This window comes from Callorhinchus milii, unplaced genomic scaffold (genome assembly GCF_018977255.1).
Source record: "Callorhinchus milii isolate IMCB2004 unplaced genomic scaffold, IMCB_Cmil_1.0 Scaffold31, whole genome shotgun sequence".
In the NCBI taxonomy this organism is placed as follows: Eukaryota; Metazoa; Chordata; class Chondrichthyes; order Chimaeriformes; family Callorhinchidae; genus Callorhinchus; species Callorhinchus milii.
The window spans coordinates 1329780-1357565 of NW_024704772.1; the positions used below are offsets into that span (position 1 = coordinate 1329780).

General features: G+C 50.6%; 4 protein-coding genes and 1 non-coding gene across 7 annotated transcripts; 3 read left to right on the forward strand and 2 right to left on the reverse strand.

Moving 5' to 3' along the window:
* Positions 1 to 2974: 2974 nt before the first annotated feature.
* thap7 (THAP domain containing 7) lies at positions 2975 to 6831 on the reverse strand. 3 transcript variants are annotated; one of them, XM_042345135.1, is made up of 5 exons: positions 6547 to 6831; positions 5677 to 5877; positions 5178 to 5333; positions 4594 to 4716; positions 2975 to 4206 (listed from the first exon to the last, which is right to left on the reverse strand). In XM_042345135.1, exons 2-5 carry the CDS (start codon positions 5754 to 5756, stop codon positions 3456 to 3458), a joined length of 1110 nt encoding a protein of 369 aa, XP_042201069.1. In that variant the 5' UTR covers positions 5757 to 5877; positions 6547 to 6831; the 3' UTR covers positions 2975 to 3455. The 3 variants fall into 3 exon arrangements, with proteins under 3 accessions (XP_042201069.1, XP_007908160.2, XP_007908158.2); XM_007909969.2 differs by having other exon boundaries at positions 5677 to 5782; positions 6525 to 6831; XM_007909967.2 differs by having other exon boundaries at positions 6525 to 6831.
* A 1514-nt stretch (positions 6832 to 8345) lies between these two features.
* LOC103189535 (zinc finger and BTB domain-containing protein 45) lies at positions 8346 to 12407 on the forward strand. Its single transcript, XM_007909966.2, has 2 exons — positions 8346 to 9950; positions 12020 to 12407. The coding sequence occupies exons 1-2, from the start codon at positions 8369 to 8371 to the stop codon at positions 12274 to 12276; spliced, it is 1839 nt and encodes a 612-aa protein (XP_007908157.2). The 5' UTR covers positions 8346 to 8368; the 3' UTR covers positions 12277 to 12407.
* Positions 12408 to 17665: 5258 nt separating this feature from the next.
* rps11 (ribosomal protein S11) lies at positions 17666 to 20978 on the forward strand. The gene is given in 5 exon segments (NM_001292211.1): positions 17666 to 17703; positions 19077 to 19208; positions 19863 to 19938; positions 20374 to 20503; positions 20783 to 20978. Coding segments are annotated over 5 exon segments (477 nt in total). The 5' UTR covers positions 17666 to 17688; the 3' UTR covers positions 20907 to 20978.
* On the forward strand, positions 19609 to 19696 carry LOC121851315. Its single transcript, XR_006085883.1, has one exon. It is a non-coding gene; the product is annotated as a small nucleolar RNA SNORD35 (small nucleolar RNA).
* A 1013-nt stretch (positions 20979 to 21991) lies between the features above and the next one.
* Positions 21992 to 26361, reverse strand: LOC103189533 (trans-1,2-dihydrobenzene-1,2-diol dehydrogenase). Its single transcript, XM_007909964.2, has 7 exons — positions 26243 to 26361; positions 25443 to 25554; positions 24843 to 25006; positions 24264 to 24516; positions 23529 to 23653; positions 23000 to 23150; positions 21992 to 22465 (listed from the first exon to the last, which is right to left on the reverse strand). Exons 1-7 carry the CDS (start codon positions 26330 to 26332, stop codon positions 22287 to 22289), a joined length of 1074 nt encoding a protein of 357 aa, XP_007908155.1. The 5' UTR covers positions 26333 to 26361; the 3' UTR covers positions 21992 to 22286.
* Positions 26362 to 27786: the final 1425 nt, after the last annotated feature.

A 27786-nucleotide genomic window follows, 5' to 3' on the forward strand; every position in this document is an offset into this window, starting at 1 on the left:
GGGAGGAGATGGAGGGAGGGGAGGGAGGGAGGGAGGAGGGTAAAGCCGTCACAGGGAGTGGGCGGGCGGGGAAGGAGGCGGCAAAGATGGGGGAAGGAGGGAGGGAGGGAAGAGGGAGAGCGCGCGGGCGGCACGACGCCGGGAGACTGACTTGTTAGTTTCGTTTTTTTTTAAAAAATTAAAATTAATTGTAATTATTCATAAAAAAAATATTTTTTTCTTCATTATTTCACCACAAAAACAAAAAGGACTTTTAACCACTCTCCATCCCCGGAGGGAGAGGGGGAGAGAGAGGGGGGGAAACAAACCCGACAAAAGAGCAGCAACTACACCCACATCGCCCCCCCCACCCCCAGCACCGTGAGGGGGAGCTTCACCGACTGCCTCACGGCGAGGGTGAGGGGGGGGGGGGGGGGAAGTTTTCCCTCAAGGAAAAGAAAATGGAGGCGGAGAAGGAATGGCTGTAAATATACCGCGCGCGCGTGTGCGTGTGTGTATGTGCTATATATTCAGTGTTATCAGAGGCTCTCAGCGCGGCTGTGAGGGGGGATTTTTTTTTTGAGGAGGGGGTCGGTCTCGCCATCGGGCAGTAGTTAGTTGGCAGCTTTCTGGGCTCTCGCTGTCGCGCGCATGCGTTTGCCTCCCGCCCCGGGGGTCGGCCTCGGGAAGCTTCGCTCGGCAGCACGAGCCCAACCGTCGCCTCGCGCCTCGTCCCCAGGGACGCGGAAAGCGGCAGGTGCGCATGCGCCCGCGCGCCTCCGAGGCACGATCGGGCCGGGCGGGGGAGCACGTGACGCGGACTCGGGTAGCTCTCGGCTGCGTGCCTTTCCGAGCAGCTTTTCGGCAAAGATCGGAAGCGTTCGGCTACTCGGCTCCCTTGACCAGCTCTGGACAAAGGACGGGGGGGCGGGAGCGAGGAGAGAGAGACAGCGCGAGGGAGAGAGGGCACCAACGGGCGGACTGGCAACACCGCGAAGTGTTTTACCTGAAAGAGAATTTTGTTTGCGGGACATCAACAGCCGGCGGTTTCTCTCCAGGTCCCGCAAAACTCGGGAAAAGTCGGCTGCCAGTGACGGGACGTGCGGACATGCCGTGGGGTTGCTGTGGTAACCGAAGACGCCATCGCCGGACAGCGTCCCCGCGCCCCACAGCGACCCCCATCGGCACTAGACCGCACTGCACTGAGGAGCCTGTTTTCCAGACACTGGATGGGATGTAACCAACATCAGAGGTTTTTCCAAAGCTCTTCGCTGCAATTACTCTCCCGTGAGGTGACGATGAACGGTATATTGCACGGAAAGGCGCCCCCTCTCCCCCCCCAAGCCCCCCAGGCAGAGAATAATCCATCCAGCTCGCGATCACAAACACACTGCACACAGTTACTACACTTTGCAGAAAACTCCAAGCAGCTCAGTTCTAATTTCCAGTTGAGTCATTGAATATTTAACATTCACCGTAACAGTAAGGCATGACCCTGATTTAACATCTTACTAAAAGGGCCGCACCACTGACAATACAGTGGTCATGTAACACTATACTAGAGTGAGCCTAGACTGGGAGCTCAGACTGTAATCATTCAACACTTAACAATTTAACAATACACTCGCAATCCAGTCAGCAGACTACAGTAATATTTTTAATTATATCATGGAAGGCTGCTTCTACAAAGACAGGGCATGCAAATCCCAGAGTCTGGTTGCTAAGGCAGTCTTGTTGTTGAGAGACATTTGTCAATAAGCTTCCAGTCTTATTATTTGCCTTCAGATGTTGTGGAATTGAGGATCTTTCATCTACTTAAGACCCATTGACAAAACATTAACTTTGAGAAAACAGGATGGTCTGGTGATTTCTTTTATCAACAAAATCAAGCGTCTCAACAAAGAACCCAGCTTTGTTTACTCCGTGTAAATTGCTGCATCAGAATGCATGTTGTAATTTGCAACCATGGGCACGCATTGGGCACTAACACCTACTGATTATATCTCAACACACTTCATTTAATAATAATTTGGTCACTCAATCCACGACTGTTTGTGGAATACTGCTGTGCAAAATTGGCTGCTGAATTTTGCTCATAAAGTACACACTGTACAGTATATTATGTGAAGCGCTTTGAGACGTCTTGATGATGTGATAAGGCACCATATCAAATGCAAGAATTATTATTCTTTAAAAACAAACAGTATATATCACTACATCTCATAAGGAAAAGAGCCCGCATTCCTGCTCTGCCCACTCTGGAATCAGAGATTGGGTCTTCTGCAGCAAGTCACTTCTGCTGCCAGAGGAAAAAGGCGCTGTAACGTTCAGGAATCAGGCAGCCTTGTATTGGTAGCTTCACGATACACACTCTCCCCTCCTCCTCGCTCACTGCAACCTCATTAACATTTGCAGAACCTGGGCAAAAAAATGCCGGAGAGCCGACATTCCGGTACGGCTCCATCCTCCACTACCATTACCTCAGTATTGGGAGGAAAATCCCGAACGGGTCCCGCACATTCCTTGTGCACCACATGTTTTCTACCTGCGGGCAAAACAGTCTGCATTAAAAAGAAATAAGAATGGTTACACAGCTCGTCCACAAGAGGGTGCAGAAAATCCACATTGCACTGAAGCAACAGCCTCTACCGTGAACTCAAAATACTGCTGTCGGCACTTGAACCCACGACTTTTTGACTCGGAGGCGAGAGCCCTACCCACTGGCCAGACTGACATTAACACAGATATAAATAGCTGCGTGTAATCGCTCAATAATGAAAACGTTGGATGGATAACTTTCGAATAAAAACAATCATAGAATCTGACAGCGTTGTGCCAAGATTCCAAGGCTGTCATGTTCGTGGCCCAGTCGGGAACAGAGTCAAGTAAGCTTTCAAGTTTCTCCCTTTCCGCCACATTTCAGCATGAGGGAATTTCACTGGCAGAGAGAAAACTGAAGGAAGGAAATACTCTTCCACCAACCATATTCCCAGAGTTCAGTAAAAGTTTGATATTTATTTAAACCAGTGATAATGTACAAGTCGATCAAAATTAAAATGCAAGCTTAGTCAGGTGCTAGCAACGTATACAGGTATATTTTCTCTATATCTGGTAAGCTATGTTCTCTCTGTGTATGCCCTCCCCCTCCTATGGCAAGTATAACTGTGCAGCCGAATATCCCATTATTGTTACTCAGAAACCACCTGCTTGAAGATGCTCTGTCTCCGTGAAGCACTTTGAATTGCGTGCAATGTGTTGTTGAGGCGACAGTTGAGCGTTCCTCCTCACCGAGGGAGGCAAAAATCAGGGGGAGCGTCATGGGAAGATCCCTGGAGCGGGACGAGGAGGGTAACTCTGTAGCCCGCTGTTCGGTGCTGAAATACACCAGCGTTCTGCACAGTTCCCCCTCTTCACTGTACCTTTTCTCAGGAAAGGCTGACCTGGCTGAGCAGCAGCACACGACTGACCGCCTCTGACTAAAGCTCCACACACTCGCCCAATACTTGAATTTCAAACACTTCCATCGAGTGCTCCAACTGCATCGGCAAAGTGGATTCGAGGGGCCTGTCGCAGGGACCCTTCCCCCGCAACCTCACCAGCGAGGCGATCCGAGCCCGTAGACGGTTCTCACGCTTCTTACAGGCTCTCAACTCTTTACTGGCTTTGTCAAAGGCCTCCTTCAGAGCCTCTGCTCTCTTCTTCCAGTACAGAGGACAGTCCACAGTGTAGCTGTGTTCCATGGGGATGTAGGCTGCAGGCAGAGGAGGGGCGCTAGGGATCCGAGCCATATAGAAGGCAAAAGGAATGGGAGTCCTGTCCTCCTCCACCTGTAAATGTTCAGCTTCAGTGGAGGGTTCAGTCAAGTGGTCAGGTTGAAGAGAAGAGCCATCATTGGCGACTTCCTCTGTAAGCGTGGACTGACTGATCTGAGCTTCGTACTCCACTGCCTCAGTGGAGTACACCACATCCGAGCCCAAAGCCTCCAGCTCAATCACACAAGGGGAGGCAGGCACTTCGGTTACTGGTACTTCAGCCACTATTTCACACGAGGAGATTGGTTCGACAACACTCTCATTACAAGTGTTGACCTCAGCAAGAGATGCTCTGGATTCGAAAATGGAAGTGCATGCAGAGATCTCAATGGCCGGCAGCAGGGTGTCGTCATTGGTCACCAGGACTGTAGCTTCTTCGTATGTCTCAAGGGGTATAGAGGTCTCAACGGCGAGGCTGACGGAAAGGGTGAAAGACAATTATAGATCAGATCGAAAACCCGAAGCTCTCAAAAACCGACGCTCTCCAACGCGGTCTAGAGTTAAACCAAACACTGCTTTTTCTAGCCAGGTTCCAGTGTAAAGTGCTTCGAGCCATTATCCTACATGAAAGGAATTACACAGTACAGCAAGTTAGCTGAGGTGACATTCCGTCTCTGTGAAGCGCTTTGAGATGTGTGGGGTGGTGCTAGCAAAAATCTGGGTGCAGGGGTCAGGGGGGGAACTCCCTGAGAGTGGGACGAGAAGGGAAAACCCACTGCTCGATGCTGCAATACATCAGCGTTCTGCACAGTTTCAAGTTGAGGTCTGCGCTATGTTGAGAGACTACATCCGGTTTCCTCACCATTTTGCAATGTCCACAATTGCTGTTGCCTTTTGTCTCTTTGTTGCCTTCACCCCGATCTTCCACCGAGTGGAAGGTTCGAATATGGTTGGCAGAGCATCATCTTTCAGTCGGTGATATCCACTGGGAGAGGGAACACAATAAGGGATGAAGCTCGTATAGGCGTGTGCCGTTGCTTGGCTCAATGAGGCTCAGTCGGTAGCACTGTCACCCCTGAGTCAGAAAGTTGCGGAGTTCAAATTCCCATGTTGGGACTTTGAACTCAACAGTCCAGACTTAAATTGCACTATAGTGGTGGGAGCACAGATGAAAAAAGATTGGTCGTGGCTGTTTATGGGACATCACTGTGAACAAATTGCCCGCAGGTGGTCACACGGTTGCTTGGACTCAGCACCTTTGGGAGAGTACAGCAAAAAATAACTGCCTCAGTCTGTGAACACAGCACAAGCGTTAAAACTTTTTTTNGAATTCAGCATTGAAGCTCAGACAGGAGTACCACCTGTGTGAAACCCCCCCGACAGCTACCATTCAGCTGTCGGGGGGTTTGGGGAGGAGACAATGGTCTGAAATAGGTTGAGAATTACCTGACTCCCACGAGCTCGAAGCTGTTCCTCTCAAAGTGCTTTGAACAGAAGTAAATAAACTGTGAAGTGGGATCCCAGGGTCCGGTGCCCGACGCGTTTGTACGGCAGCAGTTTTCGAGCCAGAACAACCGACGAGGGCTCCCTTTCTTTGGCAGCCTGCAAACAAAAAGACAAGAGGGATCAGAAGATTCCTGCTCACCAATGAGGCCAACTCCTTTCAATTAACTCAGCACCAACTAGTGCAGGAACACGAGAGACGCAACCAGGGATGGTTTGCTGAGGGAAGGGTGAAGGCAGAGCAAAATTGATTTTGTATCTGATCTGGGAGCGGTTGATTTAATGACAGGTGCACGTTTTCTTGGTCTGAACATCATTGGAAGCTGGGACAGTGAATAAAGGCAGGCCAGGCTGAGTGACTGCTGGGCAAAACAGGTAAGCCCACGGATTCTTCCTGCATGAACGGTCGTTCGGCGTTTCCCAATCCACGTCTATTGTGTACCTGTGAAATGTTATCCCAGTCTTCCGGGATTCCCGCGTGTCCCTGGACCTGCAGCCCTGCACCGAGCAGTGGCGCGGCATTCTGAGGAGACCGCTCCGATCTGTAACTGAGAAGAAAGTTCAAGCTGGACACTGTCTAGGATTGTGGCCGTCATTCGTTTAGCTCCACCTCCAAATCGAGGACTGAATTCTCGCCGTCCCACTGGTGAAGAAGAAAACAACAACTTGCGTTTATATACTGTCCTTTACGCAGGGTAGCGTCCCGGAGCCTACACAGAGAAGATCTGCGAAAACATAACCAGAGATCAAGCAACTGATCCCCTGCTCGTTTATGTGGACATGGGTTGAAGATGGAATTGGCTCTCCCAGCGTCCTAACTGACAACACAACCACGTTAAAGAAAGTTGCTCGATCACGTCAGGGCCGTTGGCCAGGAACGTCAACGTGCACAAGCCGACTGCGGCACCTGCCCGACAGTCACTACACTTCACAGTGAAACGCTTCTCGGCGGCATAGCGCCGCGTGAAGCGATAAAGGATCAGCAACGATGCATCCGACAATCCCACAGTCTCTCACACTGGGGGGGGGTCAAGAACTCGCCTCTGACTCCATTGGAGACCAAAATACCGCCACCCCCCCATCATCATCATCATCACTGATGGCCTCAGATGGCCCTCATTAGCTGCAGTACCGGATACAGTTAGCCCTCCAGACATTCTTCAACGCCTCCCCCCCCCCCACACACCCACACACACACCCCCTCCCCTCTACACGTTCTCTGCTGCACGGACTCCCCCAACACCTTCCTCACACACAACCCCCTTCCTCCCCCTTTTTCCTTTGACTCACTTGGCTCCCAGCTCGACCTCACCAAAATGGCGCCCGCAGCGGCTCCGCTCCGCACCGCGCCCGTGCCCCAGCGGGGAAAGCCCCTCTGTCACCCATGATGCGCCGCGGCGTCGGCGGCGGCGCCTCTTCAGCCCCGGGCGGCGCTGCACAAACCACCCGCCCCCTCCCTCGCTCGCTCGCCGCGGCGCGGCCCAATGCGCGGCTGGACACGGACTCCGAAATAGCTCCTTCCCTCCTTTTAGGTCAGTTCGTCTCCGGGGGGTAGCGCGGCGGTTGAGGGTGGAACAGAGGGAAAGGCCCGCGGGCCGCTTCGGGAGCATGCGCAGACTGGCTGGCGGTCAGGAGAGGGAGGGAGGGAGGGAGGGGGAGATGAAAAAGGCCCGCGGGCCGCTTCGGGAGCATGCGCAGACTGGCTGGCGGTTGGCTGGTGGGGGGGGGGTAGAGAGGAACAGGCCCGCGGGCCGCTTCGGGAGCATGCGCAGACTGGCTGGCGGTTGGCTGCCGGTGTGTGGGGGGGGGAGAGAGGAAAAGGCCCGCGGGCCGCTTCGGGAGCGCGCGCAGAGCGAGCGGGCGGGCGGGCGGGAGGGAGGGAGGGAGGCGCGCGCTGGCGGCTTGGCGCCAGACGCACGGCCGCTCGCGCCCGCCGGGCGCTCCGCCCTGTGAGGTGGGACGTGAGTGACAACGTCAAGACGCTCCCCGACGCGGGTCAGCCCCGCGCCCCCTCCCCCCCCCTCCCCCCCCCCCAAAAAAAAAGGCTGAGAGGTTGTTGCTCCCGAGGAGACGAGGTTAGTTAGTGCGGCTCCTGCCCCCCCCCCCCCCCTCCGCCCCCCCCCCAGAGGCCGTGCGAGAGGCCGGGGCTTCGCGAGGCGGCACTGCCGAGGCCTCGGGAGGCGGGGGGGGGGTATCAAGGGCCGCCGTTGGGTTCACGGCGACTCCTTCAGGCGGACCCTCTCACCCACCTCAGGGATCAGGACCCCACCCCCTCCTGGGATTAGGGCTCACCCACAACCCCTGAGGGTGGGAGGGGGTCAGGAATCACCCCCACCTCCTGGGGTCAGGGCTCACACCCCTCTACCCCTGGGATTAGGGCTCAACCCTTCTCCCCCCCCCCCCCACCACCCCAGGGATCAGGGCTCACCCCCACCTCCACCCCCTGGGGGTCAGGAATCACCCCCACCTCCTGGGGTCAGGGCTCAACCCTCCCCCCACCACACACACCCCAGGGGTCAGGGCTCAACCCTCCCCCCCCCCCACCACCCCAGGGATCAGGGCTCACCCCCACCTCCACTCCCTGGGGGTCAGGAATCACCCCCACCTCCTGGGGTCAGGGCTCAACCCCCCCCCCCCACACCCCAGGGGTCAGGGCTCAACTCCCCCCCCCCCCCCACCACCCCAGGGATCAGGGCCCTCCCAAACACCCACACACTGATTTTCTTGGTAGAACGCCTTTCACATCAGGAGGATGTCTCGGAACCCTTCGCAGGATTTACTGTAAAGTGTAATGACTCAGTGTTGTGAGGGTGAACCTCGTACTCTTTTTTTCCCCCCTCACCCCTCCTCCCGCTTTCTAACTTACACTGTGCGACTTACACTGCTTGAGCTGTGGCGCTGAGGGTGGGTTAATGTTTTGCCTTTGACGCTGTGTATATAGAATAACACACACACACACGGCGCGGCAAACCAAAACAAGCCTGGCTTCTTCTACAGTGCTTACACGGCACGCATTCTGAACGATACTGGGACTGGCGCATCAGGTCGTAAGTAACCTGCTTGTGTTCAAATCCCCTTCCCCCCCCCCCTCCCCGTTTTCAGGTGCGGCCACCCGGAGAGGAGGAAGGAGCACGATGTCCGAGCAACTTCACAGCATCAACTTGCAGAATTTCAGCAAGTCGCTGCTGGAGACGCTCAACGCCCAGCGGCTGGGGGGACACTTCTGCGACGTGACGGTGCGGATCCACAGCACGGCGCTGCGTGCCCACCGCTGCGTCCTGGCAGCTGCCAGCCCCTTCTTCCACGACAAGCTCCTGCTGGGCTACAGCGAGATCGAGGTGCCGCCACTGGTGTCGGCGCAGACCTTGCGGCGCCTGGTGGACTTCATGTACAGCGGCTCGCTCATGGTGTCCCATGTGGAGGCACTGCAGATCCTGACGGCGGCCAGCGTGCTCCAGATCAAGACCATCATCGACGAGTGCACCAGGATCATCTCTCAGAACGCCGCGCAGAAGAACCAGGGTCAGCTCCTCCAGCCGTTGGCCAACCAGAAGTTCGACCTCTCGGACGACAGGGAGGCCAATATCTGCCAGACCGTCAGCGAGCAGTTGCACAAGCTTCCTTTCGGGTTAATCGAGGCCGCGTTGTCGCCCCACACGGCCGAAAAAGAGATCGATTTTACCCGTGGGACAGCCAAGAATCTGCCTGGTGGTGAGCTTGCCTATAAAGCAGAGGACATGAGCCCTTCCCTGTGCAGGCAGCCTGGGCATAACAAGGCAGCTGGAGATCATCCTGACCAAGAGAGTGTGGGTCTGATGGAGGGGGGCCGGGGCGGGGACAGCCGGCCCCTATGGTACAACGTCGCTGCCAATCAACGGGGTGAGACTTCACTCTACGGGCAGGGCGGGCACAGCAGAAAGCAGCGACAGCCAATCCGCCTGCTGATGTCGGATGGCAGTCAAGTGACCATCAAGGAGGAGGACGATGACCTTCTATACTGTGGGGAGAGTGCCGCCGTGGCCCCGGCTTCCGATCAGCCCAACGAGCCAGTCGAGCATGAGGAGAGAGCCGAGGAAATGCCCGAGACCAGCACCTTCGACCCCAGCCAGAGCACAGGGGGGGAGAGGAGGGACTCTGGGGGTGCCCTGACATTGAGCAGCCGAGGAGAGGAGATGGAGTTTTTCAATGCCAGCGATCTCCTGCCGGAGGAACTCAAGTCTTTCTGGCAGGGCACCGACAAAGAGGACAAAGACCCTTCGTTACAGCACAACCGTAAAGTGGACGCCAAGTTGCACATGGATACCTTTTCCCGGCCGTCGACATTTATGCAGGACTTTCTCCCCACGCCTGCTCTCCATCCTGGAGGGCCAGCCAGCCAGCGCCCCCACGGCTGCTCCCTGCAGTACGATCTCCAGGCTGATGCTGGGGCCCCAGGCCTCTCTGGCAACCGTAACCTGTTCCAGATGAGTGTGCCACACTCCCCCCACAGCGTGCACCTGCCAGCCTTGCCCTCCACCTCGCAGAGTTGCGTCTCCAGCCTCCCGGCTCAGGGGCAGCCCCAGAACCCGCAGGCATTCCAGGACCAGGCAGGGTCAGGCCCTCCTCAGCCCGGCCAGGGTCCCAACGAGGCTGAGCGTAAGCCCTACGGATGCGCCCAGTGTGGGAAGACATTCAGCTCCAGACAGAATTACGCGAAGCACATGTTCGTCCACACTGGTAGGTCAAGGGAGACTTTCTTTTTCCTTTCTTTTTTTGGGGTCAGCCAGAAACCCGTCATGGTGCCTTGTAAGCGAGGGTACCTGAGTTTGATTCCAGGGTGAAACCTTAGACAGTTTTTCTTACTTCACAGACCCCTGTTTACCTTGCAGTAACTAGGAACCCTGCCGTCAATTGGGGGATCACTTTCTGGGGGTAATAATCCCTTCCCCGAAATAAATTTTGTCATTCAATCCACGACTGTTTGTGGCACACTGCTGTTTATTTTGCCCACAAAATACACAGTCACTACACTTTACAATATACTCTGTGAAGCACTTTGAGCTGTCAAATGCAAGGATTATTGTTTATATAAGAGTATCCAAATCAAACTGAGAATTCCATGCGTCCCACTTACACGTGGAAATCCCAGAGATAGATTGTTGGAATGGAATAAGCGCTGTCTCTCTGGGGAGACACATCCTGCTTACCTAATTCCGAAAAGAATTAAGCCCAAGTTAGCAAAAACTAAGTTTGGGGGCTCCAGATTGTGCATTGGGGCACCAGCTTATCGAGCTAAAACCACATAGTTTGCCCATTGAGAGCACTGTCTGGTAAGCTTTCCTGCTGCTTGTCCAGCTAGGACCACCCTACGGGTTAGGGCTTTGGCTTGCAGGGCTATTTTTTTCTTGGTCAGACGCTTCGCTGTAAGTACTGTGCAGTGTGTTTGTAGGTGAACACGGCAACTGGTTTGCGCACAGACAAACACATCTCCGCAAAAGCTCCCTTCAGTAGAGCATTCCATCTGAGGTGGGGGACGTTGCTGCTGCCGGTCAGTGTCTAGTGACCACTGTCAGGAGGTGATCTCAGGACGCAATCAGTTTGAGCTGCCGACGCTCACTGATTGACGAGTCTCCCTCGCGAATAAGCTCACGGGCCAGGTACCAGAGGGTGACTGGCACCTGTGGAAGCTCACGCCAGCAGAATGTGGGAATGTGTTCAGGAGAGAAGAAAATCTGATGAAGAGAGAAAAAACAGCTCTTTGTTCTCTGTCTCTCTCTCCTGGCACGGCAACACAGGCCTTTAATATCCAGCAGAGCTGGCTGTGTGGCTGTCTTTGTTTTGTCAGAGCCAGTGTCAAAGATAACCGGGTCCAATGCTGCTTAATGTAGCTCATACAGTACAAGGTTACAGGATATGAAACATTTACAATTTATAATTTAGTAAAAGCAATTGGATCCCCCTCTCTCTCTCTCTCTCTCTCTCTCTAAGTCCCCTCTGTTTGTTCCTCTCGGTGTCTGAGCCCTGACCGGCCGTTAGCATTTGTTTTCACAGAAAACATCTTTTGCAGGGTTTTGTTTCCCAGAAAACATGTTTTTTCAGAGCAGGAAAGAACACACAGTACTCCCGCTCGGTTTATTGGCTGAGATTTCCTTTGCCTCGGGTCTGGCGAGGAAGCTGGCCAGTTCCTTCTCTGTCGTAACGGTCGCATCCAGAATATTTTACTTAATTCCAAAAAGGAGCCTTTGGGATATCTGCCTGGGAACTATCGTCGGGGCCTGGGGAGCCCCAGAAATCTTCTGTTTTGTCAACGTTACAGGATGTTTATGTCTTAAATTTTCAATCTCTCACCAAACACTCTTATCTTCTCTCTTACCCCCCCCCCCCCTTCCCCACCTTCAAAGATAACGTCAAAATGTTTCAAAGTGCTTCACAGGCAATTGCTGTCACTCACTAGTTCTTGGAGGTGAATGCAGTTGTACCCATCTCAAGAACCCCCTCTTCGACCATGCCTTCGGTCACCTACCCTCCCCGCCCTCCACCCCTCCTGATCCCAACCACCAGCTTGGGTGCGGATCGCTGAACGCCCAGTGCTTTGGGACTTCCTCCTGATGTGAAAGGCGCTGTGTAAATGTCATTTGTTGTCATTGCCCTGAGACGCTGCCACGCCTGAAGGGCGCTGTATAAATTCAAGGTGTTGTTGTAAGGAAACGATTGCTGTGCTCTGATTCCTGTTGGTTTTCTCTTTTCTTCCCCCCACCACCACCACCCTCTCCTGATTCCCACCCACCTCAACTCCCCCTCCGCAGGTGAGAAACCCCATCAGTGCAGTGTGTGTTGGCGTTCGTTCTCGCTGAGGGACTACTTGATAAAGCACATGGTCACGCACACGGGGGTGCGGGCGTATCAGTGCCCCGTGTGCAACAAACGCTTCACGCAGAAGAGTTCCCTTAACGTACACATGCGGCTGCACCGCGGGGAGAAGGCCTTCGAGTGTCACGTCTGCAACAAGCGCTTTTCCCACAAGACTCTGCTGGAGAGGCACATGGCCACGCACATCATTTAACTTTGGCTAGGCCAAGCCAAGCCACGCCAAGCCCACCCGGGAGAAATCAGAGACACCCATTCAAGCAACCTGGAGTGCACGTAGCGTAGTGGTTAGAGCGCTCGCCTCGCAAGCGAGAGGACCTGGGTTCGACTCCCGACTGGGAAGAAACCTTAGGCAAGTTTTTTTACTCCGCACACACGCTTCTGTTTACCCAGGAGTAAGTAGGAACCCCGGTTGTTAGTCGATTGGCAGATCGCTTTCCGGGGGCAATAATCCCTCCACACACAACAAAAAAATTAGGTCACGCAATCCGCGACTGTTGGTGGGACACTGCTGTGCACAATTAGCTGCACGTTTCACCCACACAATACACAGATAATCCACTTTACAATATATCCTGTGAAGCGCTTTGAGACGTCTCAACGACGTGATAAGGCTCTGTATCAAGTAATAATGGTAATACTTGCATTTGATATAGCGCCTTATCACATGTTCTAGTCGTCTCAAAGCCCTTCACAGAATATACTGTAAAGTGAATTGTCTATATTTTGTGGGCGAAATCAAATATAAGGATTATTATTATTTATTATAACCTGGGCGCGGACCATGCCTGACTCACAATACACTAACCTGTGATTTAAATCTTACACCAGCTTTGGGGGGAGTGGATATATATAATACCATAATGGTCTCTCCAGCACAGCGCCTGGCTATGTGGTCTGTGCACAAAGATGTTACACAGCAAAGACCATTGCGAGTGCTCTGAGGGGTTTTAAAGAGAGGGAGAGGGGGTAATACACTGGTTAGCCAATGGGATGGTGTGGTGGGATAATCTACTGACCTTTCCGACTGTGGCCCCTTTGTCTTGTTCGGTTCCCCCTGCCCCGAACCCATGGGTCAGTGAGTGTGTGTGTGTGATGGTGACCATTCATGTTCTGGGTATTGGGGATGGGGGTGGGGGGGAAAGGAAATGGCTGTAAATATAGCCTAACTCTCAGTCGCAAGGTTTTTTTTAAAAAAAGAAGAAAAAACGTAAAATAATGAATCTAACTTGCAATTGGTGCCTTTTTACAAATTGAACAAAAATGAAAGTGAAATATTTTTGTTGCCTTGTTAAAAAAAAAAGTTTCCAATGGTGCGTGGGGATGTGGGGGGGGGGGGAGAGAGAGAGATTGGAGATCTGAGATTGGGGTTAAAACCAGCCTCACTCACATCCCCCGAGAGAGATTGATGGCTGGAGACTGACTTACAGGTGCTGTCATTCCTCAGTCTATACTCCCACATTCCATTCCTTGCCTCGGAGATGACATTGCTGGCGTCTTAAGCACTTATCGTCACATCAGCAGGAATCTCTTATGGTAGGAATGAGAATTCCTCAAGTCTGATCCCCTATAAAGAAAGTGTCCTTCAGTCATCGCACAATAGCGCTTGGTACGTCGTGGCTCTCCAGTAATGTGCGTTTTAAGCACAAACGTTTCACCTTATCTAAGCTAATTTCTCACGCTGTGCACCTTTGTAAAATGAATGAGTATTTGGACCCGCTTGATTTAGATGCTTGGTTAAGGAATGGGGGGGGGGGGGTGAATAACGAACGGACTGATGACAATTACTGCAGTATTCTAAGGTGTCATTTCACTACCATGATAAAACAGGATGACTGGTAAACAGTGAGGAATTTTATATTGGGGTCCGTTTTTTTTCATTTGTGCATTTCAACCCAAAAGTTAATCACTGGAAAGGTTCCCCCTCTGGTTAGTTTGGCTTAATTTACTTTCTATTTCCCCGTCAGTAACCACGTATGTAGTGGGTAGTTGTCTCTCTGTATTCTAATGTTGCCTTTGGCTGCTAACTCGGATGCCCGAATTGTGGATGTATTACGAAACCTTAGTATTTGGGCTACAGGGAAGAATTCCACCCACCTCTCGATTTATCCTCTTTCCATCTGGAGAGATTGATGGAAATTCCTCAATTCAAATGCTTTTCAGAGAATTTCAGAGCGTCCAAACTTAGCAAATTGCTGAATTAATTCTGGTCTTCAGAAGCCGGCTTGCTGAAGTTTCTCAAAAGAAAAAACTTGCAGAAAACCTGGCTTCAAAACGAAGATTCTGTTTCAGAAACTACCAAATTGTGCAGGTTATGAAACAATGCATGAGGAGAATAATTCTGGAGCCGGGTGGAATTTCTGCTCACATTAAAGAAGAAAAGATGCGAATGAAGCTTTTTGCTTTTTTTTAGAAAAGTTTTAGTTTTGCAACATTTTTATCTTTTCACCCCTTCAAAAAAACTGAACTATCTTCTGCCTTTGAAGGAAGCAGTGGATGGTTTAAATTTGGAACATTGTACAGACACTTCCTTTGGTGTTTGAGGTTAAGGAGGGATGGGCGGACGGACTTACTCTTGCTGCTAAGACAGGTAACAACCCCAGTTTGTGGGTAAGCTATCACCCAGAGCTGACACCTCCTGGTCAGGAGTCGACTAGTGACTACATCTGGGTTAACCCTAGGTTTGCAATAAAGGAAGGGAATTGGGGATTGATTGTGTGGCATATAACTCTATACCAAGCAGCCCTATAAACACCCCAGGGACTTGCTCTATGGATGTCTTCCCAACATGAAAGGCGCGATATAAATGTAATTTGTTCTTGTTGTTGCTCCCCAGACACGAGGGATGCTCTGAGACCCACGTTGCAAAATAGAGGACCTTTCCCTGTATTAATGATCTGTAATTTGCAAGCTACTTTCTCCAGCAGGCAGGAAAGGGAGTAGCGATGGAAGATGTTGACATGAAGATGAGCAATAAGAAAGGAAGCTATTGGGAAAAGAATGTTTTGCAAGTTGACCAGAGAGGTAGCTACCAGACAGAAAAGAATGACAGGCACCAGGTAAGGACAGATGAGCTGGAGTGGGCAAGGAGGAATTATCAGAGCTACAATTCAGTTGTTGTCAGAGTGTAGATATAACCTAAAACAAGTTTTTTTTATGATCTGGAGGAGTGAAGTCCTGTAGCATATGGGTTAGAGCACTCGCCTCGAAAGCGAGAGGACTCCGGTTCAATTTCCGGGCAGGGTGAAACCTTAGTCAAGTTTCCTTACTTCACACGCCTTGTTTACCTAGCAGTAAGTAGGAACCCGATTGTTAATCGATTTCCGGGGGTAATAATTCCAAAAAAAATAATAATTTGGTCACCCAGTCCATGACTGTTTGTAGGACACTGCTGTGTGCAATTGGCTGGCGTCTTTTGCCCACAAAATATACAGTCAATTCACTTTACAGTATATTCTGAGAAGCGCTTTGAGATGTCACAACGACGTGATGAGGCGCTATATCAAATGCAAAGATTATTATTATGATGATGATGGGAAATTCAACCTTGCGGAATCTTTCTTGTCGTGTATTTCAGTGTTGTCGCTGAGACATGTAAGTGTTTGTTAATGACAGTAAGTGCCTCCGTACAGTCCACAACCACTGCTTGTGACGGAACATCTATAAAAAGTTTATTTGGGACGAGGTAGATTTTTTTATATGAAAAAAAGAGACATTTTTATCGTAAATCGTTATAAAGTACGAAGAGGATTTTTAAAAGTAATTAACGGTGTGAAAGGACTTACCTGTAGACCGGATCTGATAAGGCACACTCCTTTTGGGGGTGGAACAGTCTGCAACATATTTATAGGTAGATTTGAGTAAATGTGTGAATTGTTTCTAAGTGCAATAGCCTATGGCGTGAAGCAGTGTATTACTGAGTAGCTGTCAATGTTCGAGGGAATGAATGTCTGACAGATGGGATCACTGTTGTTTAAGAGTGGAATCCTGATAAAAGCAGAATCATCTGTGCAAGTTACGCAGATCCATTTCATTCACTTGCATCAAAGTCACATTGCACATCAAAGTGCTCGATCTGTTACTCCCTCAACCCCACAACCATGTGCAATGCGTGGGATCAGGATTCCACTCAACTCGTTACACAAGTTACACGGTTCTCATGAGTGTTTGCTTCTGGACAAGGATCATGTCCCACCCAAGAGCTTCACAACACACATACGTCAAACAACAACTTTTTTCTGGTCAAAGGCACGAACTTGGCTTTCTATATACGTTGTGAGAAGTGCTGCCTAATTCTGCTGCTTTGAGCCAGTAGTGTTTTTTTTTATATTTAAAAAACTGTGTTAAGTGTGGGTACTCGCTTTACAGAGATGTGTGTGAGTGGTACGTGACAGTGGCAGGTGACGTGGTCATATTATATGGTCCTTTGCTTATGGCATTGCAATCAGTTCTCGAACTGTGCCACTTACTGTTGTATTTGTCATTGTTATTCACAACTTATCATATCACAAAAGTGGACAAAAATTGAGAGAGAAAAAAAGACGGCCTTCAGCTCATTTAATCATTCACTTTACGGCGGGCTCAGTCTACACTAACACTAACCAACATATTACTGCTTTAACGTTACTTTTAACCACGAGTTTTGAGAGAAAAAACTGATCTGTGAACGTTTTCATTTCTTGCACGTGTCGCTGTCTTTTAAATAAAAAATTAGGCAAAGAATCAAATGCAGTATTAAAAAGATACTGAGCACTGAAACTGGAATGGGCTGTGGAATTATTTGTTCGATGAAAATGCCGGTGGTTTCAAGGCAAAGTGTGAGCAAAAGCCGTGATCTGATCCATCTGCAAAGTTGGTTCAACATCTCAGCTAAAGGACAATGTCTCCAACGAGGCATTGCTCTCCCCAGCACTGTGCTTTTGATTGGTTTGCAGATGGATTGTAGAAATCTATCGCTATGCTTAGAAGTATCCAAACCGAGTCCCACTTACACGTGTCACGGATACATGGAAATTACACTTGCACGTTTTGGAATGGAACGAGACACACGCCATTCTCACTTAAATTGGCTGCCCCCGTTTGGCCCACGCAACCTCCGTTCAGTTCACTTTAAAGCATGCAGCTCTCTGCGAAGCGCTTTGAGGCGCCTCAGTGACGCGACGGTATAGGCGCTATGTTCTGCGAAGAGCCGTGAGACAGCTCGAGCGACTCGATAGGGTGCCAGTATTATTACCATCCGGAAGGATTATTACTAAAGCCAAAGGGGCGAAGCCAAGGCTTGAGGGGAAGCCATAGAGAGTGCATTGGGGTACATGCTGGCGTTTAAGCAGCTGAAACTGCACAGCTTGCCCATAGAGAGAGAGAGAGGGAGGGAGGGAGGGAGGGAGCACTGTGTTGGCAAGTCAGACAGATGCTCACTGGTACCTCTCTCTCTCAGTGTAGTGAGCACAGCTGGCTCACGTTGCCTCACTTCCGCCCCGCTCGCTGCCTGACTGATCGCCATGGTGCCCCGCAGTCCGTGTCGTCAGTTCCGGTCCGAGCCCGTGCCCGAGCGCTGAGGAGACCCCGCGGCGCGGGCTCGCTCTCTTTCCCTCTCGGGCTGCGCGACATGGCGGACAACCAGGTGAGAGCGGCGGCCGTGAGGGGAGCCGGCGGGGCGGGGCGGGGAGGCCCAGCCTGGGCTCCGACCGGCGGCGCTGGAGCCCGAGCCTCCCTCTTTGTTCCTCTGCCTGAGGCGGGCGGCCCGGCGCCGGGGCGAGGCCGAGGCCGCCATGTGTGCGACTCCGGCCGGGCCTGGCCGGGCCTCGAGGCCTGGGAGCCGGGTCCGGAGCGGACCCGCCGACAGGCGGGGAGGGCGGCGGCGGCGGCCTCCTGATCGCCCTGCTGTCGGGTCTTTTCCCCAAGCGGTGTGGGTGTGGCCCAGGGCCCTCCATGTGAGGGAGACCGCAGGTTATTGCTCACCCTCCATCTCTGCGACCTCCTGACCCCCTCTACCAACCGCCGCGGGGTGGGGGGGCTCCAACCTCTCTGCCCCCCCTCCCCACCTGCTGGATCACCATCCCAGAGCCCCCCCCCCCCCGCCGCGCCCCAGCCTCTGCCTCCCCTTCGAGACCCGTCTTGAGACTCTCCTCTTCGACTGACCGCGCCTTCGGTCATCCCCTCCCTCCCTCTCCCCCCCCCTCCCCCCCACCCACACTCCTTGCCCTCCACCTCCTACCCTGATCCCGACCCCCAGCTCGGGCGCGAGGCACTGACTGTCCAGCGCCTTGGGACGTCCTCCAGACGTGAAAGGCACCATAAACCATATACATATAATTCTGTTCCATAACTATGCTGCACTTGTTCATATCTTATACACACACATGTATAATATATATGTGTGTGTGTGTTTGGATCATACGTGTCACGTGGATTAATGGGCATATCTGTCCATATAATAGGTGTGAGTGTGTGTGTGATGTGTTCGATATGTGTGTATTTATATACACGTGGATTATAGTGTATAAAACATCTGTCCACATAATAAATGTGAATGTGTGTATGTGTGTGTGTAGAAGTATATGCTGTGTAAATGTGTATGTGTGTGTGTCTAGAATGTATAAGGCTGTGTACGGGTCTGATTCGTACAGTGGATATCGTACACATGGACATAATTAAAGGCCAACCAGAGAAACATGTGGCACAGAGATTGAAGGCTCAGCCCATCGTGCTTGTGGATGGCTTTGCTGAACCCGCAATCTATTTGATCCTGTTTTGATCCCCGAATCCCTGACTGTTTGTAGGAACGCTGCTGCGTGCAATTGGCTGCAGCCACAAAAATGCAGTCAATACACTTTACAATATTCTGCAAGTGCTTTGAGACGTCTCAACGACGTGACAAGGCGCTAAATCAAATGCATGGATAATTATTACAGATATATTATAGATGCATCATTCAGTAGTTTATCTCTGATCACTGCTGCAACCTACTCACGCTCTGTTTTTTCTCTATTGCAGACTGAGCGAGCTTACCAGAAGCAGCCAACTATCTTCCAGAATAAGAAGCGAGCGCTTCTGGGAGAGGGTGGCAAAGAAAAACTTCCCCGATATTACAGGAATGTAGGTCTGGGCTTCAAAACTCCTCGAGAGGTGAGATATACCGACTCAGATATTGCTGCTAGACCAATTCGCCAGAACTTCTCTATATACTTTTATATACATATGTGTGTGCACATGCAAATAATGGACTTGCATTGAGTTCAAATATTAGGCAAGTAAGTTTCCTTACTCCACACGCCTCTGTTTACCTAACAGTAAGTAGGAGCCCAGTTGTTATTCAATTGGCGGATAATCCCTCCAAAATATAATAATAATTTGGCCACTCAATCCACGACTGTGTGTGAGATACTGCTGTGCGTAATTGGCTGACGCATTAGGCCCACAAATTATAGTCAATTCATTTTACAGTATATTCTGTGAAGCGCTTTGAAACTTCCCGAAGAGGTGATAAGGGACTATAGCAAATGGAAGGATTATTATTATTCCGAGCTGCAAATTATTTTCTTTCTCATGATGGTCTTCCAAGTCTCGTAGAGGCTGTGACGATCCTGCTGAATGGTTTTACTGATCGCAGATCTGAATGTTAAGAAGTGAGTGAATCGCGAGTCGCTAGGTTTTAGTGTCTATAGTGACTCTCTTTCCCCCCCCACCCCACCCCTTCTTGTCTGGTAATCAAAGTGTGGTTTCCCACAGTCAGAATTGTATGTTCATCATTCGAACTGAATGACCCTCTCTGTCTCTCAGGCCATCGATGGAACCTACATTGATAAGAAGTGTCCGTTCACAGGCAACGTGTCCATCCGAGGGCGAATTCTGACAGGTAGGGGAACCTCTGCTTGTCTTGAGTTCACGTGCTCTCTTTGCTTTACATATTGCCAAAATAAATCTGTGGGGGTGAGCGGGAACTTTCGTGGAGATTCTGCATTCCTTTCTACAAAGTATTTGATAGGTTACTAACAAATTTAGCTTTGTGTATCTAGAGGTACTGAATTTGTACATACTTACTTACATTGGCCTTAAGTCTCTCTGCGCCCAACCTTTGGAACTCCATCCCACAGCCCCTTTGTCTCGCTCCCTCACTTTCCTCTTTCAAGGCACGTCTGTCACCACCCCCCGATCCCAACCCCCTGCTCGGGTCCAATTCCCTGACTGTCCAGCGCCTTGCGACAGCCTCCCGATGTAAAAGGCGCTGTGTAAATGTAATTTGTTGTTGTTTTTGCTGAAACCTGTTTGTTTATCTGTCTCCTGTCCCCAGGTGTGGTGACCAAGATGAAGATGCAGCGTACCATAGTGATCCGCAGGGACTACCTGCACTACATCAGGAAGTACAACCGCTTTGAGAAGCGCCACAAGAACATGTCTGTCCACCTCTCCCCCTGCTTCAGGTACGCTTGTTCCTCTGCGCTCGATCTGCTGCCATGTGGTTTGCGGCTGGTTGGAGAACAGTCCCATATACCACTCATAGTGTAGGCAACTCTGGATACCGGGCCAGCTGATGAGTGTTAGAGCTTGGGCTTGCAGGGTTAAAAGGAACCGAGAGTGGGAGGATTCCCAGTGAGTGAGTGACTGGTCTGTCCCTCCAGTAAGCCCAGCACTCCTAACTGAGTGGCCTAGAGCTACTGTTGGTTCTTTTCTGACCTCCATTTATTTGCCTCCTGCTGCAGAGACGTGCAAAGTGGCGACAGTGTGACTGTGGGTGAATGCCGGCCTCTGAGCAAAACCGTGCGTTTCAACGTACTGAAGGTCACCAAAGCCGCTGGAGCCAAGAAACAATTCCAGAAATTTTAAACTCTCAGGTGGAGACTGTCTGCCCTGGAGGATATCGCCATCACATCACAATAAAAGGTTTATAAGAAGGTTGAACGGCTTATAATTTGTGTCTCATTGAGTGTGAAACAATCATCTTTGGGCTACTTGCTCTTCCAACAAATCCCATTGCATCCCACTTCTCAATCCCTCCTCCTTCCCTATCTTCACATCACATCTGAAGACCTTGCTCTTCAACCGTGCCTCTCCATTACTGTTAAGCTTGCTGGGGCGCAACAACAGCAACAACATTCTTGTTGTGCCCCTCGCACGGTGTAGCCTCCCAGAGCGCTTCTATGAATGGTGCTGCGGAAATGCAATTTGTTGACGATGCTGTAGGGTTGGAAGGACCCTGACGTTGGGAATGAAGGGAAGAAAGTAGGCTGCTGAGGTCTGATTTCTTTGGTCAAGACTTTTAAAGGCAAACCTGTGAAATGTTTGGATGCTGCTGTTGTGATGTTTGAGAGTCATTTGAGCAAATGGTGCTCAGGATTGGGAAAGGAAGCTCTCTTGTGGCAGAGCAGATGAAGTGCACTCAATGCATATCTTCCCACATCAAATGCCCGTGTCCTCATAGTCACCCGTGGTCCAACAGGGGTCGCTAGTTAGGACCACAGAGGCCTGAAATTACACCAACTCTCTTAATATTCAAGGCGCACAGTTGTGGAATATTGATTTGAGGGTTTTAATGTAAAAGCTTTCAAGACCAAACTGAACATTCCAACCACCTAAACTTTAGGATTTCAGGGCCTTGGTGGGTAGATTTTCCTCCCTCACCCACTTCCTGTGGAGGGAGGACAGAGCCCTGTAACACCTGAACGCTTCCTCCAGTGCGATCAATGAACTCGCACACTCACTAACTGAGTGTCGTGCAATTGTGTTGTAACTGGAATTGAGCCTCGTTAAGGATTAGCCTGTGCGGTAAGGACGAGTTTTGCTACCATGAAAAGTAATTCTCCGTGACGATGCCAGCAATGTTTTTATTTTGAGCTGCGTGAGCAAGTTACATAACATATTGTTAGTTACAACCTTCAGTGGTTTCTGAATTATTATTTTTTTTTGCCAGCAATTTAAACGTTTGCCGTGTTTCGCCCACACAATACATAGTCTCCCCAATTTACAACGTTTTCTGTGAAGGCGACAATGCGATAAGGCGTTATGTCCAATGCAAGAATTATTATGATTATTTTGGGGTCCAATCTTGGCTGGCACATTCCTCTACCATAGGGGTTAGTTTTCAAAGCTCTTGCTGTCAGCAGCTTGGTGGAATTTGCCTGATTGAGTGCCTTTAGGAGATGGGAAGAACTTTTATTCCCAGGAAGTGACCGGCTGGCATCTGTGTGTCCGGAGCTCTTTGCCCGGCTACATGTTAGTGCGTTGCTTCCAGGCTGCAGCACTGGGCTCCCCCTGCTGTTGGCACAGTTTGGGCCCTGGCACCGTATCCTGTGGGTAAATCACTCCTATTTGCTTGCGGACCTCGTCCATGATGCTTGCGATGAGCTCGCTCTCAGCCAGTGGAATCAGGGGGCACTCCTTCAGGCCTGGGGATTCAAACATGAAATGGCATCAGAGAGGCTGGCCACGGAGAGAGATTCGGTGCAAACGTGCGCATCGGCCGTATATCAAACGCTCTCAGTCACACAGAGTCCCTGAGTCTCGTCCTGTACTTTTGCGTGGCAATGTGTTTACCAGAGAGGCTGTACCGGTCGTTAATTTCCTCTTCCCCCACCCCCCACACCCCACACCCACCCCGAATTTTTTTTTTAAAAATCAATAAATTAACGGCTCATTTTGGGGACGTCGCCGTGTGCAAAATTGGCTGCCGTGTTTGCCCTCGCAAACGCACACAAGTCAGCTTACTGCACCGTAAACTCCCGTGAAGCGCTTTGAGATGTCCCGACGACTTGACAAGGCACCTCGTTGACACGGTGCGGTTTCTGTGCCGATTGCCGATTCCTGCCCTTGCACCATAACGCGCTTTGCGACCAAAGAAACCTTCGCAGCTGGGGAGGTTAATAGTTTTCACGAGAGGCAAGTGCAAGGTGTGGTAACGGTGAGACGGGGCGGAAGCTCACCTTTCTGGAGGCACTGACGGACCTCCTCGGCCTCGTAGCGCAATCCCATGCTGTGCGGGAAGTTGAGAGGCTGGGAGGGCTCGGGCAGGGGGAACTCTTGCTTCTCTCTGTTCACCACCAGGCGAGTCGGGCACCACATGTGGTCAGGGATCTTCGGGGATTAACAACACAAAGGAGTAAAACATCACAACAGTGCCAATTTCCCCATCCCCGCACTAACGACAACAACAACTTGCAGTTATAGAAGTGCCCCTCGCGCAGGGCAGCGTCCCAGAGCGCTTGAAGATTAAGCAGTTTCCCGCTGCAGGATTTGCTGTGCCTTTTTCCGTGGAGGTAAATATTGTGAGGGAGGTGATGTGGGAGTTTCCCCCTGTTTCCCCCTGGACCGAGTCTGATGATGTATCTCTGGGCCTCTTATTCGTTCCTTCCCATCTTTGCATTAATTTCCTACCGGCTGAGGTTTCAGTCTGTCAGAGAGATGGGTCTGTCCCCTGTCTGCCCACTGGCCCACATTACAGCACAGCTTTACCTTGATGGTGCCCTTGGTCCCTACAATGGTCGCCTCGTTGGTCAGTTGTACGGCCATCGTCACCGTCACAACAGCCATCCTCTTTCCCGAGTACTTCAGCACGATCGTCACAGACTCGTCAACACCTAGGCCGGCCGAGAGGAGAGGGTACAAGTGTGACTCACCCAACCTGTGAAGTCCTACCCCCACCCTCCCTGCCCTCGCTCCATCCCTCCTGATCCCATCCCCCAGCTCGGGTGCAAATCACTGACTGTCCATCAGTGGGAGAGAAAAAAAAACAGCCGTGGTCTCTCCTTGTGCTCTCCTCTACCAACGCACCTTCGATCATCTTCCTAACTACCCCCATCCTCCCTACCCTCGCTCCACCTCTCCTGATCCCAACCCCCTGCTCGTGTCCAAATCCCTGACTGTCCGGTGCCTCGGGACAACAACAACAACAAAAATGACATTTGTAAAGCGCCTTTCACATCGGGAAGACGTCCCAAGGTGCTGGACAGAGGACAGACAGAGTTATGAACCCGAGTTGGGTGTCGGGGTGGAGGGCGGGGGGGGAGCAGGGAGATCGAAAGATCCTCCCGATGTGAAAAGGGCACCGTGTAAATGTCATTTATTGTTGTTGAATATTGTATTCTCCTCCCCTCTCCCCCCCCCGTCCCCCTCCATGATGTTCCAGTTAATCACTCTGTTTTCCACAGGGAGTCCCTTGGGAAAGTATTGGCGGTTTCCCACATGTACCTGTGTGGGTCAGGAATCCAGTGGCATCAATGGAGTCTGGTTTTTCTCCCTTGAAAACCATACAGACAAACTGTATGCTGTTACAGCCAATGTCTAGGAGCACCCCACCTCCCAGCTCTTTCTGCATCAGACGAGGAGTGTCCATCATGTATATGCCTTGCTCGACTATAACCATCTTTATATCCCCCAGGACATTCTGCGACAGGAGGCTCCGAATGGTGTTGGAGACTGGAAAGAAACGAGTCCATAATCCCTGGGGGTGAGGGGGAGAAAGCAGGTCAGTGTGGAGTCCTATAGCCTAGTGGTTAGAGCGCTCGCCTCACAAGCAAGAGGACACGGGGCAAAATCTTAGACAAGTTCCCTTACTCCACAAACACGCCTCTGTTTACCTAGCAGTATGAAGGAACCTGGTTGTTAGTCGATTGGCGGATCGCTTTCTGAGTATAATATTCCCTCCAAAAAGATCACTCGATCCACAACTGTTTAAGGGACACTGCTGTGCGCAATTGGTTGCCGCGTTTTGCCCACAAGATACAATCAATCCACTGTACAGTACATCCTGACCAGTATCCAGCTGACCTCCATGAGGAACATGTTAGTCTGGCGAGCTGTCCTGACCAGCTCCTGGACCTCGCCCTCGTTCATGGCCAATGGCTTCTCACACAAGACGTTCTTCCCGGCCTCCATCATGGACAGCGCGACCTCCAGGTGACAGGGGTGAATCGTCCCCACGTAGATGATGTCTGTCAACAAACAGTTTCTCCTAAATGTCTTTCCCTTCATTTCCCTTCTCTTACCCCCTCCCGCCCCACAACCCACAAGATACACAATCAATTCACTCTACAGTAATAAGAACGACAACTTGCATTTATATAGCGCCCCTCACGCAGGGTAGTTTCCCAAAGCACTTTTCCTGTCAAGCTTACTGTACTGGAATACCAGTGGATTACTATAACCCAACCACCTGATTTTATTCTCTCTGTCTTCCTCAATCCAGGAAAAAAAATCCTGTTAAGGTGTTAGTCGAGACAGGGGAGCAATGTTGGAAGCAAAGACATTGAACCCCAAATCTTCTCCCAAACAGGATTACTGGGTGTAAAATGTGATGTGTGATGTGCTAATTAACACATTATAATTGGACATTAAACATTTCTCTCTCTCACACTCGTGCGCGCTCACCAGGTTTGGGATCTTGTGCCAGTTCCTCATATGAGCCGTAGGCAGTGGGGATGTTGTGCCGTTTGGCGAAGGCTTTGGCTCGCGAGAGATCCCGAGATGCCACACAAACCACCTGCGGGAGGGAAAGGAACAATTGTTCAGTTGGTATTGAGAGCTTCTCAACCAGTCTCTCTCTCTGTCTCTCTCTCTCACTCCGCTCCCCCTCTTTCCTCCCCTCTTCCCTTCCTTACACTCCCCGCCTCCCTACCCTCTCCTCTTTCGTCCCTCCCTCTCATCTCTCCCTCCCTCTCGTGTTCCCTCCCTCTCACAAATACACACTTTGTGGTAATGAACCGTGAAGCACTTTTGAGACATTTTGACATTAAAGGGCCTATAAAAATACAAAGTTCTTCCTAATCACAAACACAGCGGTTTGAGATATCTCAACTACGTGATAAGGCGCGATATCAAATGCAAGGATTATTGTCCTGTTCTGACGAAGGGTCGTGGACCCAAAACGTTGATTCACTTTCCTTTCTTCATAGACGCTGCCTGACCTGAGTGTTCCCAGTGACTGCTGTTTTTGTTTCAGATTTCCAGCATCTGCAGAATCTTGCATTTTATGATTATTATTAATATTCTCTCTCTTCCCCTTTTACCCGGGTCTGTTCAAGTGAAGCTTAGAACAGACACTGCGACACATAAAGACATCTGTCCTGCCCTAAGCCAGCAAACCCTTCTTTAACTTGGCCTCAATCTCTCCCAAAACAAGTTGCCGTCTGGAGGCGATGTGGCTCTCAGTAATCCGATGCAGTGATTACCTCATGATCTTCTGATGGCAGAGACCTTAAAGCCACCAAGAAGTCATGGCAGATCCTTCCCACCGAGCAGATGCCCCATTTGGTAGCCATTGTGTAGGAGATGTTTCCGCAGCTCAGAGTCACGGAGATTGCTTCCACAACAGACCTCTGCGGTTCACTGCCTTATATACAGCAGCTCCCAGCTCACTGATTGTGCCGCCTCATCATAAATGGGTTAAAGAACAATCCACTGTCAACAGGCAATACTTTCAGAGGGTGATGAGCATTGTTTAAGGTCCAATCTGCTCGATCAGCTCAAACGTATTAATCTGTAGGCTTTATTGTGCCACGCTTACTGTCTGGCTTTCTGTTGTTTTTGCTAATTTAGAGCTGGTCATTTCTGCTGTGCTAAGGTTGAACAATAATCTGGGTCTTAATGGGGCGGAGGAGTTCTCCCCCGGTATCAGGATGACCCTCATGGGAGCAGTGGACAATCAGCGGGACAATACCAGGAGATGGGGAGCGAGGGAAGGAATGGGATAGAGAAAGGGAGAGGTTGAGGTGTCACTGTACTCAGTTTAAGGTTGTAGTTTAGTTGTGTTCTGTGGTAAGGGTGATTTAATCCTAAAATCTTGCAGCACCGAAAGAGGCCATTCAGCCCATTGTGCCTGCGCTGTCTCCCTACCCGACTGGTCCCACTCCCACGCTCCTTCCCCTCAGCCCCGCACATTTTTCCCTTTTCGGGTACCTATCCAATGCCCTTTTGAAAGTTATTGTTGAATCTTCAAAGATGTTTACAAAGTTAAGTACAACAAATTACTTTTTAGGCTTTGAGACATCCTTCCCCAAGTCGAAAGGGCATCTCAAAGTCACAGTGCAGTGAAGTGACTGTGTATTTGTAGATGAATGTGGCAGCACAATCGTCCACAGCGATGTCCTGCAAACAGCTATGGAGTGAGTGGCCAGTTGTATCTGGGGGACTGTGGGTCAGGACACCGGGAGAGATAAACTCCTATTTTCAAAGAGAGCCATAGGATCTTTAACCTCCACCTGAACAGGACAGAGGGTTTTAACATTGTCACCCGAAGAACGGCACCTCCAACAATGCCACACAGACCCACCGCAGCGCTGCATTGGAGCATCAGTTTAGACGATGTGTGTACGTAATAACAACAATGCATTTGATCTATCGCCCAGAAAGATCTCAAAGCCCTGAAAAGCATAGTGACTGCATTTTGTAGTCAATTACGCGCGCAGCGACATTCCCGCAAAGAGCCGTGAAGCGAACAACAGGATTTTTGTTGTGTGTGTATATATATACCTGTATGTGATGTGTGTATATATATACCTGTATGTGATGTGTGTATATATATACACCTGTATGTGATGTGTGTATATATATATCTGTATATGATGTGTATATATATATCTGTATATGATGTGTATATATATATACCTGTATGTGATGTGTGTGTGTGTGTATATATATACCTGTATGTGATGTGTGTGTGTGTGTGATGTGTATATATATATACCTGTATGTGATGTGTGTGTGTGTGTGTGTG